Raw genomic sequence first — 22802 nt, forward strand, 5'->3', positions numbered from 1 at the left:
ACTCATGGGGAAACCTACCATCTGGAATACTTTTTGGTAATTTCTATAGTCTTGGAAATTTTGATCAATGCACAAGGACATCAATTATTCTAAATAAATCTAATGTCAACGGTCAATATTGTTTTGTAAATATTCCTTTAACTTCGAAACCAACGAAAAATCTCCCAACAATTTTTGATTTGGAAGAACAATCAACTAAAACTGACAGAGCTATTTTAAAAGCCAGTGATTTCAAACTTAAAATTGGAATATGTATCCCAGATAGCTGTAGTCCTGAATTATTGACGGATATTTTTCAAAAAGCTGTCAATAAGTTATCAAATGGTGCATTGGCAAATATTAATGTTGACCATTGCACGGATGGAAAGAAACCTGAGCTGAAAACAATCAATATTGTTGGAATGTAAGTTTTTTCTCAACTGGTACAAAAGGGACATTCTTTAACGAACATTTTTTTAACACTTTTAGAACTGTCTTTTCAATATTTGGAGCATTAATGATTGCAAGTTCATTGTACGAATATTTCACTGTTCACTGTCAAAGTAAGTTTTTAACTGTTTGAACTCAAAGAAATTGTGGAAAAAATGTCGAAAAAATACATTTTTGCTAAAAGAAAGTGTCAAAAAGGTGTCTAAATAAATTATTTCTTTCTAGAATCCACTCCAATTCCAGTCTTATTGGCATTTTCGGTATTAACAAATGGCAAGAAACTATTTACAATCAATACCAAAAGTTCACCAAACAACATTGACTGTTTGACAGGAGTTCGCGTGATAACAATGTTGTGGATTGTTTATGGTCACACTGTTATGCAGACAAAAATTGCTCCAGTTATTAATAAAATTGATATGCAATCAGTATGTCAGAAAAAATTATTCATTTTCAGAAATATCTAACAAATGTTTTCTATGTTTCTAGTGGTTCACAGATTTTTGGTCAATGGTAGTCGGAAATGCAACAATTTCAGTTGATACGTTCTTCTTTATAAGTGGACTTTTAGTTGCATGGTTAGGCTTCAAGGAATTAGATAAAACGTAAGTTCAGTAAAATTTGCATTTCTAGCATTTTTATTTATGTTTTTTTCTGACAAAAGGGGTGGTAAACTAAATTTTATCATGATGTACGTTCATCGTTACATCCGGCTAACACCTCCAGTTGCTGCTGTACTTCTTTACAAGCTCAGTATTAATAGACTGATTTATTCCGGTCCAATGAGGATAGATTATATCGATAAAGCTCAGTGTACTAGTGAAAATTGGTGGCCAGTTCTACTTTATATTGCAAATTATTTTGTTCAGGAACCAAGGGTAAATATTTCAGTAATTCTAGAAGAACTTTAAAGTCTGAATGAAATTCTTCTTATTCGTTACAGTGTTTTGATGTTACTTGGTATTTGAACGTAGACTTCCAACTTTATATCCTTTCTCCACTTCTTCTGATTCCGATGTGGAAATATGGAAAGAAATTTGCTCCGATATTACTACTTCTGTCAATTGGTTCAAATGCATGGATGATGGTTAATTTTTATCAAAATAGTTATACTGGTCTTTTATCTGGGTAAGTGGAGAGTTTTAAAAACAACTTTTTCTAAATATTTAACAAAATTTTGATCAATTTTTGAAGAACCAATACAAATACTTGGGCAAAGGTTTACGTTCCAACTCACCTTCGATGTTCTCCTTGGTTAGTTGGATTAGGATTTGGTTACTTTATGCATGTTAATCGACAGAAGAAGTCTCAGATATCAAAGGTAAGCTCTTGTTTTTATCATTTACCCAAATTTTAGCTAAAAATGAAACCATTTTCATGAAAAAAGTGCAAAATCAAACTTATTTTTCTTCTTACACACTTAAATCCTTTTTTTACATATATAAAAATTGTATACCATCTGAAAACCTATTGTTATAGCTCAAAATATTTATATCAATCATGTCTGCACGACATCTACAAAAAGAGCTAGAATTTTTTGAAACCAATCAAATTGCATCAAAAATAGTAAAAAAAAAATCAATCTTGTTTATCTTCTTACATCATTAAATCCATTTTTTTATATGACAAGCTATAATAAATTTTACATCATCTGAAAGCTTATTATTTCACCTTTTATATAACTCTTTAATCATATTTCTACGCTGCTTAAAAAAAAAGTTACAATTTATTTGAAAGGGACTTTATTTTTCATTATCTTCTTTAATTTTGGAACAAATTTCGTCTTCTTCCAGATCTATCAACTTCTAGGTTGGATAGCTTGTTTAGCTATTTTCTTCGCCATTGTCTTTGGACCTTATTTCACAGTTGATTCTGAAGGTAATGCTTCAATGTTAGAAGCTGCACTATACGAAGGATGGAAACGATTTTCTTGGGCTATTGCATTATGTTGGTTAACATTTGCATGTCATTTTGGTATTGGAGGATTAATCAATTCATTTTTGTCACATCCATTTTGGCAACCTTTTGGTCGTGTGTCATTTGCATTGTATTTAATACATTTGACGGTTATTAATATAAATTTTGGAACACTTCGTTCGGAGATATTCTTTTCGGATTATCACATGGTAAGGAGTATTATGATATATTTTAATTTTTTGTACTAACTTATTTTTCATTTTAGATGCTTCAACTTTGTGGTGCATTTGGAATTTCATTGACGTTTGCTATATTGGTAACATTAGCATTTGAATCTCCTATTTTTGTGTTGGAAAAATTCATTTTTGGAGGAAAACCAAAGTCAGATAAGAAATCACTTGAATCAAACGGTTTGAATCAAGTTGTACTTGATTTATCTAAAACACAAAATGGAAAACTTTCTAATTAAATTAATTTAATTTATTTAGTTTTAAGAAATTCACAATAGATTTATAACTATGCAAATGTTTTAATTTGTTAGAAATTAAGAAAATTAATTAATAAAAATGCAAAATACAGTTTTTGATAACAGCAACGATATCATATAAGAAAATGCGTTGTTAATAAAAAATAGAAATAATTGAATCATTGTTAAAAGCTTTTGTATGTTCTTGAAAAAGCTTTGCTAGAAAGGCTCGCCTGAGTATATGCTACAGATTTGAAACGAATTTAAGGCTAAAGTGGAAAATCGTAAACAGGCGTTAAAAATATACTTATCTATTAAGTGATAGTAGTAATTTCAATTGTTTATGTTTTCAAAGATATATAAATAAAGTTTTCTTGTAAAATTTTATTAGAAGAAACAAATGAAGCCATTTTTATTAAAAAGACACTTCTATATAGTGAATTATATTAGGTATGCATTGGAAAAAAAGTCTCGATGAGAGTGGTATTTGTATTGTATGGGCTATGTTTTTATATTGCTCAGAGAAAAAACTACAGTGGTCTCACTTCCACTGCTTTTATGGAGAAATTTATTTTTCTAAATATGTTAACGGAGTTCCAATTTCAATTCAGTTTACTCCAAGTTCAATCAAAAACTTTTTGCAGCATGATTTTTTTTTAATATTAAATTTACTCAAATTTTTTTCCACCGAATTTAGAGAGGCTGTATTTGGGTAGGAAAAATAATGGTCTTATTGAAAATTTTTAACACAATTTGAAGAGTCTAAAATTCTAATATACGAATCTTCTGTTGAAACATTTTTAAAACCACCGTTATTGCGAAGTTTTAAAAATAGAGCTAAACAAAAAATTTAGAAAAAAAACTAGTTTTCTGATTCTTAGTCTTAGTTTTTTTTTAGTCTTTGTAAAAACCAGAAACCTTGTGTAATCAATTTTAATTTCGTATCTACAATTTTGCAAAATTTTATAAAATTTTCTTAAACCCGAATATCCGTCTTTGAATGAAAAATTCACCCTTGTTTCAAACAAAGTTGACGATATGGTTCATGAATAACCGGTTAAAAACTTCGGTAAAAGATAAATGTGACAAATTAGCAGCATTCAAAATAGTTCCTCAAGTTCTTAAGTTATTATAACCTTTTACGTACCTAAGGTAAAACCACTCTTTTTTGTGTACTTGGAGCAAGGCAAATATCTTCCATTTTCCAATATTACAGTACCCCCAACTACATTTTCAATTTTTCATCATAATTAGTTTTGACTGAGATATCAGATATTTAAAAAAATTCATAAAAAAAAACATTGTTCCTACCAACTTTTTCCTTATTTTTTAAGAAAATAAGAAGTTACTACCTTGCCTTTACAGTAATTACAGACCCTTCAAAATCTAAGTTTTGAGCAGAATTTGGCAATAGATGCAGACATTTTTTTCGATATTTCAATGCAAAAGATATCCTTTATTTCAGTCACTTGTGTAAGATACTGATAAAAAATGGACGAGAGACTTCCGTATCCGTAAAGATCAACAAGTAAGCATTTTCTATTTATGTTCCGTCAACAACAAAGAAACATCATCAATAAACAAACATCAACAAAAAAAAAAGTTGTTCACTAGGGCGTATACGTACTTTTTTTTATTGTTAATGATCAATTTATCAAGTTTTACAAAATATTCAATCCAGATGTGGAATTGGACAAAAGAAAAAAAAATTAAGAAAAAAATTTATGTATACTATGTAGAGCTTTTAACGGTCTTCATTCCTTACAAAAATGCTGGTATAAGTATAATGGTGTTCATTTGGATTGGTTTCCTCTAAGATCATAAGCAATTCTTTAATTCATTATTATAGAATCGAAATTTAAGAGTTGCCCCAGAACTTTTTTAATTTTTAATATTCCCTCACAAATTCTAAAATTGTTTTTTAATCAAATTTTATATAGCAATTTTTAAAAGAAAGTAACAAAAATTATTTTAGTTCGAGAGAAGACAAAATTCAAAAAGAGCAAACATTGCTCTAGTGCTCAAGTGTTTTAAAAAAGTCTTTGGTTGTTATACCATTACGAATAATCAAAATAAAAAATTCCCCATACATTAACGCTTTACCTAAACCATCAATAAACTAAACGTAGACTACAAAACTCACACTTGATTTTTGTCAAAAAATCGAGGTAAGTTCGAATGATAAGTCAACTGGAAATGTTAATTATGTTGAATGTTAGATTGAATTCAAATGTATTCATCGAATATTCAAGAAGAAATGGTCTAAAATTTAGTTCAAATTTTTAAAATAGCTTCCAGTTTTATTTTTGCAAATAAGACTTCAATTATAATTTATTCAAATGTAACTTGTTTAAATGAACAAGTTTTACTTTTATTTAGATAAACAAACCACAAAAAAGAATTGGTTAAAAAAAAATCATTCCAGTCAACATTAAGACACTTAAATCAACAGTTCAACTAGTTTTTGATTAAAACAAGTGATGGGTTAGATTTTTTTAATTTTTTTTTTTAACAAAACAATGATGCTTATAAAATTGAAGACTTTAATAATTCAAATATTGTTTATTATTATTACTTTGCAAAAAAGTGTTCAATCAATTGCAGTTTTAAATAATGTAACAGTGTCAAGTGATTTTCTTTGGGATTCGTTACGTGAAAGATTTCAAAACATCAAAAATGATATTAATTTCAATTCAAGTTTAACTTTTTCATCACAAAAATGCATTGATCATATGCTTGCTCTATTAAATCACTATCCAAGCCCGAAAGTAAATCGAAGTAAGCATTTTCTTCAGAGTAAAATAAGATCAACCAAATATTCAACTTGATTTTGATTTTTTTTTTTAGTTTTTAATTCTTGGGGCAAACTGCCATCAGGTATTGAATATGGAAACTTTTATGATACCGGAAACTTTGATCAGTGTGTAAAAACATCTATAAAATTTAATGATGAAGATTTATCCGTGGTAGATGGAAAATATTGTTTTGCCAAAATAAAACCAAATGATGTTTATTCACTGGAAAAGAATATTGCTCGACTTTCTCCATTGCCAAATGATTTTGAAATAAATATTGGAATATGCGTTCCTGATAGTTGCAGTGAGGAATTTTTAACATCTGTATTTTCGCAGCCGAATGGAAGTACAAATTTTACAGAGATATCTGTTTCGAATTGTTCGAATGGAAAAAGACCACCGATGAAGATAATAAATTATTTTGGAATGTGAGTTGGTATAGATTTGATTAAAAAGAGACTGCAAAAAATACAAAAATCTAAAAAAAAATTGTACCAAGAACTGGAAATATTATAATATTTATGTCATAATTCAACGAAAATTAGACTTTTTTTTCTTGATACCTTCCAATATTTTTTTGCAGTTTCAATGTTACACATTTTTTTTATTTTTTAATATTCACTTTCTGTAGAGCAATATTTTCTTTATTTGCAGTATTTATGATCTTGAGTTCAATCTATGATGCCTGTACTACTAACAATAAAAGTAAGTTGAACATTTAATAATTTTCAGGCCATTTAAATCTTTGTGTTAAATAAAGAAGAATATTGCACTGAACAGGCTTTAAAAAAAAATTTACAAAAAAATTATAGCAGAACATGGTTTCGATCCACGGACCTCTGGGTTATGGGCCCAGCACGCTTCCACTGCGCCACTCTGCTGTGTAATATCCAGTGGCCTGATGATATCCTGACTACTCAAATTCTAATTAGAGAAAACATATGAGAATTTCTTACAAAAAGGACCCAACTATCAAATCATAGTATAGGAAAAGAATTTCGAGTAAAGAAAAATATTTTTAAAAAATGTTGACCGTTATTTTAGCGGATTCTTGAATAAACAGAAAACTGATCGAGCTACAAAATCGAGTTTTTCACGTTTCATCTGATTTGAGGTTATAAATCAAATTTATTTACAAAAAAAATTGAATATCGCATTTTTTTTTATTTTGAAAGCTTTGAACTATCTTTTTTAAACAAAATCTTGCAAAATTTTAAAAGTGTTGGAGCTATAAAATTGTTCTAAACCTACAATAACTGGCAAAATGAAAAATGTAAAAAAGTTAGTTTTACAATTCCGAAATTTCCAAAATTCATTTTTCCAAAATAAATTAGCATTTAATTATCTACAATTTTAGACATCAAAGAAATAATTTTCCTATTTTCGTCCGTTAAGTTCAGTCTTATTTTAGCGGAATTTTGAAAAAAAAAAACAACAAGTTTGTGGAATTGAAAAGAATTTAAAAAGCTATAATTTTTTGGTCTGCGCAGCATATTAGCATTTAATTAATTAATTTAATTAAGGGACGTATTGTACCTCTCCTACAAATCTGAAATATATTGATCCTTGAACATTTTCGAAGTTACTAATAAAATTTCTTTAAACCTCTAACTTCATTTCAGAATCTCCAAAATCTATCTTCTTAGCATTTTCGATATTTTCAAATGGCAAAAAGATATTTGCAATCGACACAACCAAATCTCCAAAAAATATTGACTGTCTCACTGGAATTCGTGTTGTTTCAATGATAATGATTATAAATTTTCACACTTACCTCAATACTTCATTTATTCCATGGATCAACGAAATTGACAATCTACCTGTAAGAAAAAAAACTTTAAAAATTGTCATAACACCAAACCTTTATAAAGTTATCTTTTATCATAGTGGTCGAAAACATTATGGTCAATGTACATTATGAATGCTGGAATGGGAGTTGATTCGTTCTTCTTTATAAGTGGTCTACTTGCAGCTTGGAGTGGTTTGCAAAAAATGGATAAAACGTTTGATTTTTTGGTTAAAAATAATTCTGACATTTCTGACTTATAAATTTTTTAAAGGAAAGGTAAACTCAATATTGGAATGATGTACGTTCATCGTTATATTCGTTTGACACCAGTTGTTGCTGCCACAATCTTATTCGTTATGAGCATAAATGAATTTATTTACACTGGACCGTTTAGAGATATTGTTTTGTCAAAAAATCAATGCAACAAAAACACTTGGTGGCCAAATCTGTTATATATTCAAAATTACTATCATCCAGATGGATTAGTTGAGTTAACAAACTTTTTTTTGTTTTAGATTTCATTGAGATAATTGAAGAATTTTCCTTATATTTTCAGTGTAATAATGAAACATGGTATCTTGCAGCTGATTTCCAACTCTATGTTTTATCACCGCTTCTTTTGATTCCACTGTGGAAATGGGGAACAACATTTAGCCCTGTTTTGTTGATCCTATCTCTTATATCCGTTGGACAGGTTATGACGGTTTACATCTCAAAACAATTCACTGGACTTTTAAACGTGTAAGTAAAATAACTGAAATTTAGGACTCGTTTCCAAAACATTTTTAAAGATCTAAGATTCTCTCCAAAATTTGGTCGAGCTAAGATTTTGGAGAGAATTTTGTATTGGAAACAAGTTTTCAGTACTTCCAAAACTTTTTTCTAAAAAAGTTTTTTCTTATAATTTGTAAGATCCGACGAAAATAAATGGGAATTAACTTACATCCCAACCCATGCCAGATGTCCTCCATGGTTAGTTGGGTTAGCTGTTGGCTATTTTATGCATAAAAACCGAACGAAAATTTTCCATATTCCCAAGGTTTAACTTTCGCCTTTGAAAAAAAAAGTTCCACAATTATTTCTCTCCATTCTCCTTACATTTTTAGATTCTTCAACTGATTTTATGGGTAATAAGTCTTACATTATTATTTGGCAGTGTCTTTGGACCTTACTTCACCGAAAATGGTCGTTCTTCAGTTCTAGTCACTGCATTTTATGGAGGTTGGAAACACTTTGCATGGGGAATTGCCTTAGCATGGATAACATTTGCTTGTCATTTTGGATTTGGTGGAATTTTAAATACTTTTCTATCGCATCCATTTTGGCAGCCTTTGGGACGTTTAACTTATTCAATGTATCTGACAAATATGATTGTTTTAGGAATACATTTTGGAATGATGAGAACGCCAGTGTATTTTTCTGATTATAATGAGGTAAGCACCAATTTTTCAATATCAATCATGTATAACTATTATTCAATTTTATTTTTGAAGATCCTATATTGTTGGAGCACTTTTGGAATGACATTAGTTGCAGCAATTGTTATGGCTTTGGCATTTGAATATCCTGTTTTAGTTTTAGAAAAATGCTTATTACGAAAGAAAGCGGTGAAAAAGAAGACGACGGAAGAAGAATTATCCGCTCCAGCTTAATATTTATGAATTAAATTGATATCGTCACTCTGGTGTATGAGTAACATTTTTTCTACAAATAGCTAAAACTTCTAGTTAAAAAAATTCGAACATACTTACCTTAGCGAAAAAAATTGGTCAAAATATATAATGGATTCAAGATGTTGTTGTTCAAAGATAATAATGGAATTGACGGAAAAACAGCAGCCTAACTGCAAGTATGGAAACATACGAAACATGAATAATATAGGAATATTATCCATCTATCGGCTCACGGACGGGTGCGAATTTGGCTGGACAAAATTTTAAAATTTAAAAAAAGTGTTCGCAAAACATCATTTTAAAGGTGACAGTAGTTTTTTTAAGAATTGTGAATACAATATTCGAATTCTTCCGGTGAAATAGGTCTCTTCTAAAAATATCAAGCATAACAAGAGAAAGTGTTGAAGTTATTTATTAATTTTTGTGTTTAATGCTACTTTAAACGCTATACTCATACAGGGTGTCCCAAAAGTTAACGTCGAAACGAAAACGGTAGATAGGGTAGGTGGTGACAGTTATCAGAAAAATAATAAAAAAAATCGCAGCCATATATTTTGGGAGTTATGGGCATTTGAAAAAAAGTCGAAAAAATGGTCACCCTGTGACGGTTTTTCATATGCCGTGACTACAAATCTTAATTTTTCTCATTGTTTTCTTTTGTTACGGAACCTTGAATAACCCTGCTATCAAATGCATTCAAAAAATTTAACTCAGCTGCATCAGTTTTAGAGAAAATATTACTTTTTTACCCAACTTAGTACTAAAAAAATTTTACATGACTCTAATTCAATGAGCCGTAGTGTAAAAAAAATGCACTACGATGTTTCGGCAAGTTACCTTAAAAGTTGGTGTGTTCAATTCTCTTTTCAAAATGGTATAACATTGTTGGGAATATTTCATAAATAACCGAGATAAATTTTTTTTCTTAAGAAATCCGACTCTTTTATGAGGTAATTTTTAAATTCTTATTCAAGTTTTGTACCCTTTCAGAACCTTTCAGAATACAAAAATTTAAATAATATGGAAAAATTACCTAAAAAAAAGTCGGATTTCTTAAGAAAAAAAATTTTATCTCGGTTATTTATGAAATATTCCCAACAATGTTATACCATTTTGAAAAGAGAATTGAACACACCAACTTTTAAGGTAACTTGCCGAAACATCGTAGTGCATTTTTTTTACACTACGGCTCATTGAATTAGAGTCATGTAAAATTTTTTAGTACTAAGTTGGGTAAAAAAGTAATATTTTCTTTAAAACTGATGCAGGTGAGTTAAAATTTTTGAATGCATTTGATAGCAGGGTTATTCAAGGTTCCGTAACAAAAGAAAAAAATGAGAAAAATTAAGATTTGTAGTCACGGCACATGAAAAACCATCACAGGGTCACCATTTTTTCGACTTTTTTCAAATGCCCATAACTCCCAAAATATATGGCTGCGATTTTTTTTATTATTTTTCTGATAACTGTCATCACCTATCCTATCTACCGTTTTCGTTTCGACGTAAACTTTTGGGACACCCTGTATAAAAACACTCCCATATTTCGTTGATCATAAAATCTATACTCAAAGCGGGTATAACGTTTATAGCCCAGTCGGGATGTACAAAAAATTAAGCTGAAATGGAAATAATTAGATCGTGCAATTTTTTTCATAGGATGATAGAGGGGATCACTGGGAGCTTAAAACCAGTTTTTCGGGAAAATCGATCTTGTGCTTAAGCCGCCATCTTGGATTAAAGGTAAAACACGTTTTAGTGAATAACTCGGCCATTTTTGATTTTTGACAAAAATTATATGTGTAAAACTTGTAGAAAATTTTATTTTCTATAACCTTTGTCTTAATAAATTTTTCTATATGACCTATTTTTTTCGAGTTAATTTGAAAAAACTATACCCCTACTCAGCTTAAACTTTATACCCGCTTTGATTATAGATTTTAAGATCAACGCAATATGGGAGTGTTTTTATATGTTTTTGGGGATGATAAATCTAGCTGCAATGTTAGTTTTTGCAAATTCATGAAATTTTATAAACAAAAGGAACTATCTCAAAATCGGTAAGTGTCGTTTTAAACAAAATTAGTAAATATTATAATTGATGTCTAGCAAGACAAGCAAGTTTTTGAATTTTGAATTTTTCAAATCGGTTCATTAATGCCTGAGATATGACCAATTGTTTATAACTCACTCTCTCTTTTAAGCTTTTATTATAAACAATTGGTCATCTCAGGCATTAATGAACCGATTTGAAAAATTCAAAAACTTGCTTGTCTTGCTAGACATCATTTTTCAATTTTCTACAAGTTTTACATATATAATTTTTGTCAAAAATCAAAAATGGCCGAGTTATTCACTAAAAAGTGTTTTACCTTTAATCCAAGATGGCGGCTCAAGCACAAGATCGATTTTCCCGAAAAACTGGTTTTAAGCTCCCAGTGATCCCCTCTATCATCCTATGAAAAAAAATTGCACGATCTATTTTTTTTCCATTTGAAATGTTTAATTCTACTGGGCTATTAAGCTGAGTAAGGGAATAGTTTTTTTCCCAATTAACTCGAAAAATATGGGTCATATATGTAGAAAAATTTATTAAGATAAAAGTCAGAGAAAATACAATTTTCTATAAGTTTTATGTATGTATATCATTTTTGTCAAAAAACAAAAATGGCCGATTTATTCACTAAAACTTGTTTTTTTCAGTTCGTTCTACAAACTTATAAGTTTTGCAATATGCATCTATACATCTTAAGCTGGATTCCAGTTAGATGCAAAAAGATCAGTGCAGATTTTAAACAACTGATCCTTTGTAGTTGCTTTGAATTGTTGTTTCAGGGCATCCCATGTTTCATGTGCGGTTTCTTTATCCATGATATTTTGGTATACTTCTTCCGTAACCGAACTTGTTACCACGGATTTCGCATAACTGTTTGCTTTTCTATATAAATTGCTCTGTTATCTATAATTGCTGTTTTAATCTGGTTTATCTTTCGCTGCTAGTTCTTCCGGCTTCTTCAGAATACCATCAATCGCATCTAGAGCGCCTACATGATATAGTCTAACAAATCTTTGATTTCCCTCTTTCAAATAGGCCAATCAGACTCACCAGTCAAAAGCTTTATATGCTTTGCTAAATCCATTCTTAGAAGTCAGAAACAACCAATTCGAAAATCTCAAATAATAAATTCAATCAAAATCAAAAATAATTACATAAGTTATATTAATATTCGCGACTAGACCCACAACCTATTGTTTTTAATGGATTGAATATTAAATTAATTTTATTTAATTTAATTTAGATTGAAAATATTTATTGAGAAACAAATATTGAACAATAATAAACGAAGTTAATAGAATGAAAATTATTTTGAAAAACAATATCTTTTGACATACAACAAACTTGATTTAAAACACAAAAAAATAAGTTCTGAAAATGTTAAAGTAGAATTATCAATAAATAACTTCAACATGAACCAGATCTTATGAATAAAAAAAGAAATATGACAGCAAATTTTCAAATGTTGCCTGCGGTAGAATAAAACAAAGGTCACTCTGGCGTATGCGTAACTTTTTTTTAATATGAAATAATTTTCAAGTGCATAAATTGATCATACGAAATTATGCATCCTTATGCAGATTGTTACCCTGTGACTCAATTGTTAGTGTGATCCACCATCATTGTCATGAAAAACTGAATCTTCTAAGCTATTCAGAGTGGATTGAATATTGCATATCTCATCCATTCTTGCAAAATAATTACACCCACACAATAATGGCTGAGAGCTGTTAGTTACTAGGCCTTGCTCCTTCATGGAGTGTCGTGCCACAATCTAATATTATATTACTATGTAGAACTAATCAAATCATCTGCAATGTAGTTTAACATCAGTAGGAAAGGTGCGAACAGTGAGACAGTGCAAACAGTGAGACAATCCATTTTTCTCTTTCCTGAAAATAAGCACAGTAACGCTAGTTTGGGTCAAAACGTTTATTTCCCCGTCTGCGTCTTTTAATTTTGTCCCGACTAAATTAAAGCTGTCCATTTTCCTACACCGTAAAATATCACACAAAATCAGGTGAAAGTAGTTTTTGGAGTGTTATAAAAAGAGTGTATAACACAAAAAAATCTGGTTAGTGGACAGAACTTTTTTTACATATGTATTATATTTATATGTTCTTTCATAAAAAAATATCATGTAATTAGAATTCCTTCTCGTTTTTTGTAATTTTATATTTTTCCGAAAAATTACAAAAAGTAAGCAGTGAGACATTATTAAAAAGCAAACAGTGAGACATAGATTTTTAAAAAAGCAAACAGTGAGACATAAGATTTAAAAAAAATCTATTATTTTAGCATGACTTCAATATTATTTCGTAGTGTTTTTTCTTTCGTTTTTTTTTTGGGCTTTTTGTTACATTTTTTAAAAAAATGGGTTAAACTAACATAAATTAATTAATTATATACTTGTCAATTGCCTAATATTTGACGTTTTCGTTAATTTTTTTTCACCTAAGAATGTCTCACTGATCGCACCCTTTGCAAACAGTGAGACGTTTTGACTTTTTCTACATTTTAGTCCAATGTGATGCTCTCATTCATTCTTTAACTACAAGTTTATTTGCAACATTAAGATAAATTATGTCTTAAACTGACTTTAAAGTTTCGTTAAATTATCTTGAAAACATTCTAAGATATACCGATTTAAAAAAAGGGTGTCTCACTGTCCGCACCTCTCCCCTAAATATAATGTCTAAAAGAGTGATTAAATAGCTGTAGATAGATACCAATCCTCTCAAAACTATGTCCATACAGTTTCTATTTCTTATCGTTCTTTGTAAAAACCAAATTAAATTATAAAATTCCTTTGAGTTTATCTCATTCTATTTCAATTTCAATTATACCCAAATTTAATTCAAAATCAGATAACGCAAGCTTATTACAATAAGTGTTTTATGACCTTACTCATGAACTGCAATATTTTTGTTTTAAAATCATTCTGCCATATAAATTAATATCTTTTGAATAATAATTCAAAAAAATCAAAATCGACTAATCATTCCAAGAAGCGATAAAGATCTTACGCATGAATAATAGCAAGGCCTTTTGAAAATAAACAAACAAAACTGAGTTCTACAGACTTGTGGCTATGATTTGCAACTTTTTTTATTAAAAAAAAAAAATTATTAAAAAACAGTACAAGAATATAAATAATTATTTACATTATTTACAGTATTTGAATAAATTGACAACTCAACTTCTCGGGATACTTCATTTTTAAACATTTTACAGAAATCCTTCCAAATTTTTAGTAAATTTACATGAAGCCAATAACTGCCATGAAGGATGGGTAAAAAAATGAAATAAAAGCAATGTCATGATCACGAATTAAAAAAATTAAAAAAATTTAAAAAAAATTCACACTTTAGACACTACTTGAACATTTTTGATAAGAATTTAAGATTTTATCTCAAGGCATATGTTCTGTCTAAAACCAACTAAATGTTGTTTTCTTTTTGACCAAAAGTAGATAGCCACACTGACAATAAGCAGTTTAAAATAATATCAGTAGTCGATAAGTTATAAATTAATAGATTAATTGATTTGGCTACAAATAAAAGAAGTGTTGTTTAGTTTAATTTAGTTTAGTTTTATTAATCCCATTGCGGTAGGCTCAACAAATAAATTAAAAAGTGAAAATGTTATTTTCACTTTTCGTGATCGCAAGTTTGCTAACGAGCGGAATTCATTCTTTTTCGGTTGTAAATAACGTCACGGTGTCAAAGGACTTTCTTCAGGAATTATTTTATAAACATTTACAAAATATTCAACACTTTCCTGAACCGCGAAAAGAAAATTGGTATAATTATAACGACGAAAAATGTCTACTAAGTTTACAAGAGATACAAAATCGTTTACCGGATCGAAGTGTTGCTCCATGTAAGTTTGAAAAGTAAAAGTTTTGATTCTGCGTACTCTGCAACTTACTGTGCCAAAATCGGGTCTGTACCCCCAAATCAAGGATAAAAGAAAATTTCAAAATTTGAAAAAAAATATTTTGATAACGAAAACGTGTTTCGTTAAGTTTTGCTGTGACAATGTACAAGTTCCATCTTCATTATTATGATAATACACAAGGTCAACAGCCTTCGGAATGTTTTTATCGGTTTAAATTTTAAAAAAATTGTGCGATTATGGTTCTGATTCAAAATAAAGATATAGAATTTTAAATAAAAATGATTAAATTAAAAAAAAATAAAAATTTTGAGCTCATATTGTTTCTCTTTGTTTTTTAATATTTCCAAATTTTACAATGAAATGGAATTCTGTGTTCCGAAATCCCATGACTAAAACTGATAATTGTTTAAAAAGCTGCGGGACTACAATTATTTTCATTTTACAAGAGTAATATGTCACTGGAATGCAGAGAATGAAATATCTTATCAAATCTAAGGTTTCTCTGATCGTTTTTAAAAGAAATCACAATATTTGAACGACATTTGAAAAAATTATCATTAATAACTTCTTAGAGTGTTGCCGTTGTTTTTAAATACTTTTTTTTTATTTTGAGTACTTTTTTAGAAAATTCACTCTCACCTATAGTAAAAAAATGCTTGAATTTGACTCCTCTACAAGTGTTTATTAATATTTTTTTTACCGCATCGTAACAATGGTCGGCAAAAAAACAAAAACAAATCGGGAGCAAGAACTTTGTTGGGTTATTATAGTTGACGTAAGTGTGCTGAATTCAAAACTGTTTACAGATTTATTCTATCTCAAAAACTAAGTTCTTTTTGATGTTTATTCAAAAATATATATATTTTTCGGTTATATATTGCTTTTTGTACGTCCAAATCAGAAGAAAACTGAAAGAAACTGGAATAAAGTAAAAAAATCATTCATTATTTTTGGAAAAAAAAAACAATCAAAGTTTTGAGATATGTTATGCATAATAAATTTCTTTTTCCAATATCTTTGAGAAAAAAACACTGCCCAACACACAAAAGTTTTCCAGACCGTTGTTTATTTTTTCCTACCCCAAAAATTATATTAGTTCTTTTTCTTAAAAGCTCTAGCCTTTAAATTATTCATACATGAAAAGGCATAGAAATTCACACAATTTTTTTTTGTTACATTTTCTTTTATTTAAAAATTTTTGTTTGTATTTTTATTTTACTTATTGAACCGAAATGCATTACATTAGAAACAAATTGTTCCAACAAAACTTAAAAAACGCTTGTAATAAGAAAATCTAAAAAAAATAGTATGAAATTACCTCAAAAAATAGAGCTCCTAGAAAGCCACCAGTGTGATTTTAAGCCTTATTGAACCCAAATGCATTATGTTCGATAACAAAATTTCTGGAAAATGTTAACAAACAGTTAAAATAAGCATAACTTTAAAATAAGAACGAAATTACCCCCAAAATGTGGATAGCTTTTAGAAAAAAATGAATGCAATTTTTAGGTTACTGACCCCAAATACATTGAGTTTAATATAAATTTTTTACTGGAAAATTTTAGTAAACGCTCAAAATAAGAAAAACTTAAAAATGAGAATGAATATTTCCCCAAATATGAAAAATATTAAAATATTTCAAAAACTAAAGCTGCTAGAAAAAAAAAACAATAATGTCTTTGAGTTTACTGAATCCAAATCTATAAAATTTGACAAAAATCTTTCTGGAAAATTTTAAAAAGTTAAAAATTGTTGGCCAGTGTAATAGGACGTCTTAATGTATGGCGTTTTGAGAGTGCATAAATAGTTTAGCAAAAAAAAGCGCATTTTTGGCCTCAAGTATATTCAAGTATTTCAAAAACGTGACGTGCCAGTAAAATTTTGACGTCGGACCCTCTACACAAAAATCCTCTAGAAAAATATTGTTTGTTTAATGGACCAGTATACATATATTTTTAAATTTTTTTTTTTTTTGCATTTTTCAAATGAAAGTTCAAAATTCTAGTACTATTTTTGGCCGTCGGACACATTTTAGGCCTACGCAATGTCTCCGACCAGTAAATTCTTAATTAAGAGAATATAAGCTTTCATTTGATACCTACTACTTTTATGTTATGTCACTCAAAAATGTTGAGTTTTAGTATAAAAAACTAAAATGTATGAATTTTGCATAGTTTTTCGAAAAAGGTGGTCGGATGCTTATTTGGCCCATGGAATGTTTGTCCGACCAGCAAATTCTTAATGTTGACATTGTAAGCTTTCATTTGGTACCTCATCTTCAATTCAGCCAACTTCAAAAATACCGTTTTTTGAGTTAGTCGTACAAAGACCAGGGCCCAGTCTTTTTTCCGTCCGACCACTTGATTTCTAATCTATAGTGAATTACTTCTAACTAAGTTTTCCATTAACTCGATGACATAACTTAGCACCAAAAACGCGACTGAAAGTGCCTACTTTTCCGCAAAAAGTTTTTCAAACTTCATACAACTTGCCATTTACGTGTTGTACTATTTTAAATTGACTGGATGAGTTAGGAACTATGACGGCTGGCTCCCGAACTATTACAATAATAGAGAATTCAAGAAAAAGTAGGCCCCGATGATTCATCTGTCTGTCAGGATGTTTGTCGATCTGTTTCACTTCAAACTTAGTATGTACGGGTTTTTGGAATAAATTTTTTCGGACCAAAAATAACGGCAACTGTCTGTCAAATTTAATTTTAGAAAAAAATATATTTTCATAGAACGGTTTTGTAATTTCAGATTTTCTCTTTCTCAACTGATTTAATTCTAATACAATTTGGTATACAAAAGGATGTTTTTATAAAGCTTTAATAAAATTTAAAAATTAAATGCGAAAAAAAATAATTTTGTTTTTTGGAAAAATCGAGTTTTTTTAAAACGGTGTCTTGTTTTTTTTGGAATTTTGGTTTTAGATTATTTTCTTTGATTAATTTTTTTGAGTGATCTGATCTTCATCAAAAATAACTTCAACATTCTTGCCAGTTAAATATATTCTAAAATTTCACTTTTTTTTTCTTACAGTTTTGGATGCATGGGGCCATTATCCATCCGGAGTACAATATGGCAACAATTATGATGTTGGAAATTTCGACCAATGTGTAACAACATCTTTAACTTTAACTCAAGCTACTGGCCAAGTAAATGGTCAATTTTGCTTTGCTAAAATTCCACTGAAAACAGAAGAACCAACAGCTAGATTATCATATGACACAACTGTCAGAGATATAAATATCGGAATATGTGTTCCTGAGACATGCAGTCCGGAATATTTAGCTTCCGTATTTAAACAATCAGTTGCTGATAATGAAGAATTAGCTGAAGCACTTTCTGGAATGACAATCGATCATTGTACAAATGGAAAAACACCACCTTATAGTACAATGAATATTGTTGCATTGTAAGTTATTTACTCAAATACTGGATTATAAAGAACTATTCAAAATAAGTTTCTGATTGCAGTTGGGTATTTGGAGTATTTACTGGATTGATGATTTTGAGTTCGTTGTATGATTTTGTGTGGGATTATTTTGAAAGTAAGTATTGAGGGGTTCCTAAATTGAACAGAAATTATTTTCGTTTACTTTTACAGTAAGACCAAAACCTATCCTGCTAGCATTTTCTGTTCTAACAAATGGTAAGAGATTATTCTCAATCAACACTAAACGATCACCAAACAATATCGACTGTTTAACTGCAATTCGTGTGATATCAATGATTTGGATAATGAACCATCACATGTACTCGAATAATTTTATTCCGTCGATTAATCAAAATGAATTCTTTTCGGTAAGTTACTTAAATGTTCAACTTGGAGAAACTGGAGGAAAAAGTCCCGGGTTGGGGTCAAAATGCCGAAAACCCAAAAATCCAGAATCCCGAAAGCCCAGAGTCCCGAAAATCCCGAAAACCCTAAATCCCGAAAACTCTAAATCCCAAAAACCCAAAATCCTGAATGGGAGCCCGAAAAAGTTAATAAAATGAAAAATTTGCTCAATTTCGGGATTTTGGCTTTTCTGGATATTGGGTTTTCGGGATTTAGGGTTTTCGGAATTTTGATTTTTAGGGATTCTGGGTTTTCGGGATCTTGGATATTTGGGATTCTGGGTTTATTGTATTCAAAATTTCGGGACTATGATCATCTCCCGGAAAAAGTTCTTCCTTAGCTTTCTAATTTCAAGATAGTCCACTCAAAACACTATTTTTATTGTTTACTTTCCAGTGGATCAATACATTCATTTCAATGCCAGCAACAATGGCCCAAGTAGTAGTGGATTCCTTCTTTTTCATTGGCGGTCTTCTAGTAGCTTGGATTGGTTTCAGAGATTTGGATAGATCGTAAAGCCTTTACTTTATTAAAGTAACAGCAACTTTTGACCAATTTTTTTACCTTTCAGAAATGGAAAAATCAATATTGTCATGAATATTGTACATCGTTACATTCGATTGACACCTGTTCTAGCAGCTGGAATGTTAACAATTTACGGGATATATGACATTCTTTACACTGGACCCTTTAGAGACCTAGCTTTGGGACAGAGTAAATGTAATAGCTACAATTGGTGGCCAGTTTTGATTTACATTCATAACTATTACGTTCAAGATACTAAGGTTGGTATTTTTTATTAGTGATGGGAATTATCGAATGATTTGAACTATCGATAGTTAGTAACTGAATGATTTAAACTATCGAATAATTTATTCATTCGAAAAAAATATCGAAAAAACTATCGTTTTAAAAATAACTATTCTAATGAAAAAACTATCGTTTAAAAAAAACTATTTGAATGGAAAAACTATCGAATAAAAAAAAATATTCGAAGAAAAAACTCTCGAACGAAAAAAACTATCGAATAAAAAAAACTATTCGAATGAATAAAATATCGTATAAAAAAACTATCGTTTAAAAAAACTATGGAATAAAACTGTTCAAAAAAACTATCATTTAAAAAAAAAACTATTCGAATGAAAAAACTATAGTATAAAAAAACTATCGAATAAAACTATCGAACAAACTATCGAATAAAAACTCTAAAACTATCTTTTTAAAAAAATTATTCAAATGAAAAAACAATCGTTTAAAAAAACTATTCGAATAAAAAAACTATCGAATAAAAAACTATCGAATGAAAAAAAAAACTATCAAATAAAAACCTATCGTTTAAAAAAACTTTTCGAATGAAACAACTATCGAATAAAAAAACTATTCGAATGAAAAATATTATCGTATAAAAAAAATATTCGAATGAAAAAACGAATTGAATGAAAAAATTATCGAATAAAAAAAATTATTCGAATGAAAAAACTATCGAATAAAAAAATTATTCGAATGAAAAAACTATCGAATAAAAAAACTATTCGAATGAAAAAAACTATCAAATAAAAAAAACTATTCGAATGAAAAAACTATCGAATAAGAAAAACGAATTGAATGAAAAACTATCGAATAAAAAAAATTCTCCGAATGAAAAAACTATCGAATAAAAAAACTATTCAAATGAAAAAACTATAGAATAAAAAAAAAACTATTCAAATGAAAAAACTATAGAATAAAAAAAAAACTATTCGAATGAAAAAACTATCGAATAAAAAAAACTATTCGAATGAAAAAACTATCGTAAAAAAAAACTATTCGAATGAAAAAACTATCGTAAAAAAAAACTATTCGAATGAAAAAACTATCGAAAAAAAAACTATTCGAATGAAAAAACTATTGAATAAAGAAACTATTCGAATGAAAAAAACTATAAAAAAGCTTTCAAATGAAAAAACTATCGAATAAAAAAACTATTCGAATGAAAAAACTTTCGAATAAAAAAAATATTCGAATGAAAAAACTATCGAATAAAAAAACTATTCGAATGAAAAAACTATTCGAATTTAAAAACTATCGAATAAAAAAATTATCGAATAAAAAGCTATCGAATGAAAAAACTATTCGAATGAAAAAACTATCGAATAAAAAAAACTATTCGAATGAAAAAACTATCGAATAAAAAACTATCGAATAAAAAATAAAATTAAAATTAAAACTTTCGAATGAATGAATATTTTACAACTATCGATAATTCCCATCACTAGTATTAATTTTATTGTAAGCAGCAGTTTTTGATTAACAAGTTCAATTTGCAGTGTTACGATGAAACTTGGTATTTGGCTGTTGATTTCCAACTTTATGTTCTGTCACCACTTTTGCTGATTCCAATGTGGAAATGGGGCAAGAAAGTGGTCTATGTCGTTATTGCTCTGATAATTGCAGCTATTGCCTGGGTTATGGCAGTGTTTTTCATGAAAGGATTCACTGCTATGTCAGTTGGGTAAGTTCATATGATTAAACCTTAAAAACCCAGGAATTTCGAAACAAGTTCAAATTTATTTTCAGTGGAAATGATGGAGAATGGGAATTGACTTATACTCCAATGCACACAAGATGTGGATCTTGGTTAATTGGTTTTATTTTGGGATATTTTATGCACAAAAACCGTCAAACGAAATTTCACCTTCCAAGGGTAATTTAACTCAGTTTTTCTCTCTTCCACCAAAACTTACTAATAAATTCTTCATCTTCTTCCAGATTGTTCAATTTTTAGCATGGATCGCTTGTTTTGTCACCTTTGCAGCCATAATATTTGGACCCTATCCGACGTTACATGCACATAGTCAGGGAACTGTATTTGAAGCTGCTATGTATGAAGGCTTGAAACGAGTATCGTGGGCTATTGCACTAAGTTGGATAACATTTGCTTGTCATTATGGTTTTGGTGGAGTTGTTGATACATGTTTGTCACATCCATTTTGGCAGCCATTTGGACGATTGACATACGCTTTGTATTTAATGCATATGGGTGTTATTCGAATGCATTTTGGAATGTTTAGAACTACTAAGTATTTTAGTACTTATACAATGGTGAGTTTTTTTATGAAAAAATTTAAGGATTTTTCTCTAATTTGGTATATTTGTTTTAGTTCCTTGGTTTCTGGGGTGCATTTGGAGTAACTTTACTTGTTGCAATTTACATGACGCTTGCCTTTGAAGCGCCTATTTTAATATTGGAAAAGTTTATATTTGGAGACGGGAAGAAAAATGATAAGAAACCACCAGCAGTTGTACAATCGACACATCCACAAAAAGAAGTTTAGACGAAAAGTTTAAGTTTAAGTTTAAATTATAAATAAAATAGGATAAAAATTCGTTCAAGAATTCATAGTGAAACTGTCTATCTGCTTAAAAAAAAATAAAAACGCAATTTTTCAAAATCTGAACAAGTTTTTCAGTGTAATTTACTAATGTCCCTTTTAACATTACAAATAAACTGACACTATTATCACAAACAATTATATGTTTTGAACACATTCACAATACGCATGTACAATACACGGTATTTGCCATATTTAACCAAAATGAAAAAAAGATGTTTTTCTCGAAAACACTTCAAACGATTTTAATTAAAAAAATTATATACATATATAACACTGGTTAACAAGGGTTCTGTTGCCGGAACAAAAAAATACTTTTCTGAAGGTTATTGGTGTGCTGAACTTGAATCCGAAGTCAAAAAAGCAGCTCCCGTTTTTGAGATATTACCGTTAGAAAATGCAAAAAAACGTTTTTTTGAGTTTTTCGGACCTTATTCTATTGTATAAGGAAAATTGTTTGAGCATATTTAGTAACGGTTTCTATAAGAACTATTTCCCATCTTTCGATACCTGTTTAAATCTTTTCAATATCTTATGTATTGCCCGAGATATCTTAAACTG

General features: G+C 29.1%; 2 protein-coding genes and 1 non-coding gene across 3 annotated transcripts; 2 read left to right on the plus strand and 1 right to left on the minus strand.

Annotated features, from left to right (window-relative positions):
• Positions 1-474: 474 nt before the first annotated feature.
• On the plus strand, positions 475-18117 carry LOC129909769 (nose resistant to fluoxetine protein 6-like). Its single transcript, XM_055986839.1, has 20 exons — positions 475-542; positions 655-857; positions 919-1034; positions 1094-1307; positions 1373-1557; positions 1624-1750; positions 2223-2555; positions 2612-2802; positions 4227-4340; positions 5400-5590; positions 5660-6035; positions 6191-6312; positions 7230-7429; positions 7495-7610; positions 7668-7881; positions 7953-8137; positions 8309-8435; positions 8503-8829; positions 8890-9373; positions 18069-18117. The coding sequence occupies exons 1-19, from the start codon at positions 497-499 to the stop codon at positions 9046-9048; spliced, it is 3546 nt and encodes a 1181-aa protein (XP_055842814.1). The 5' UTR covers positions 475-496; the 3' UTR covers positions 9049-9373; positions 18069-18117.
• Positions 6417-6488, minus strand: Trnam-cau (transfer RNA methionine (anticodon CAU)). Its single transcript has one exon. It is a non-coding gene; the product is annotated as a tRNA-Met (tRNA).
• Positions 18028-22283, plus strand: LOC129911570 (nose resistant to fluoxetine protein 6-like). The gene is made up of 9 exons (XM_055989402.1): positions 18028-18444; positions 18507-18580; positions 18637-18833; positions 19267-19382; positions 19442-19655; positions 21177-21361; positions 21427-21553; positions 21619-21951; positions 22011-22283. Exons 1-9 carry the CDS (start codon positions 18380-18382, stop codon positions 22182-22184), a joined length of 1485 nt encoding a protein of 494 aa, XP_055845377.1. The 5' UTR covers positions 18028-18379; the 3' UTR covers positions 22185-22283.
• The last annotated feature ends 519 nt before the right edge of the window (positions 22284-22802 follow it).

This window comes from Episyrphus balteatus, chromosome 2, assembly GCF_945859705.1.
Source record: "Episyrphus balteatus chromosome 2, idEpiBalt1.1, whole genome shotgun sequence".
NCBI lineage: Eukaryota > Metazoa > Arthropoda > Insecta > Diptera > Syrphidae > Episyrphus > Episyrphus balteatus.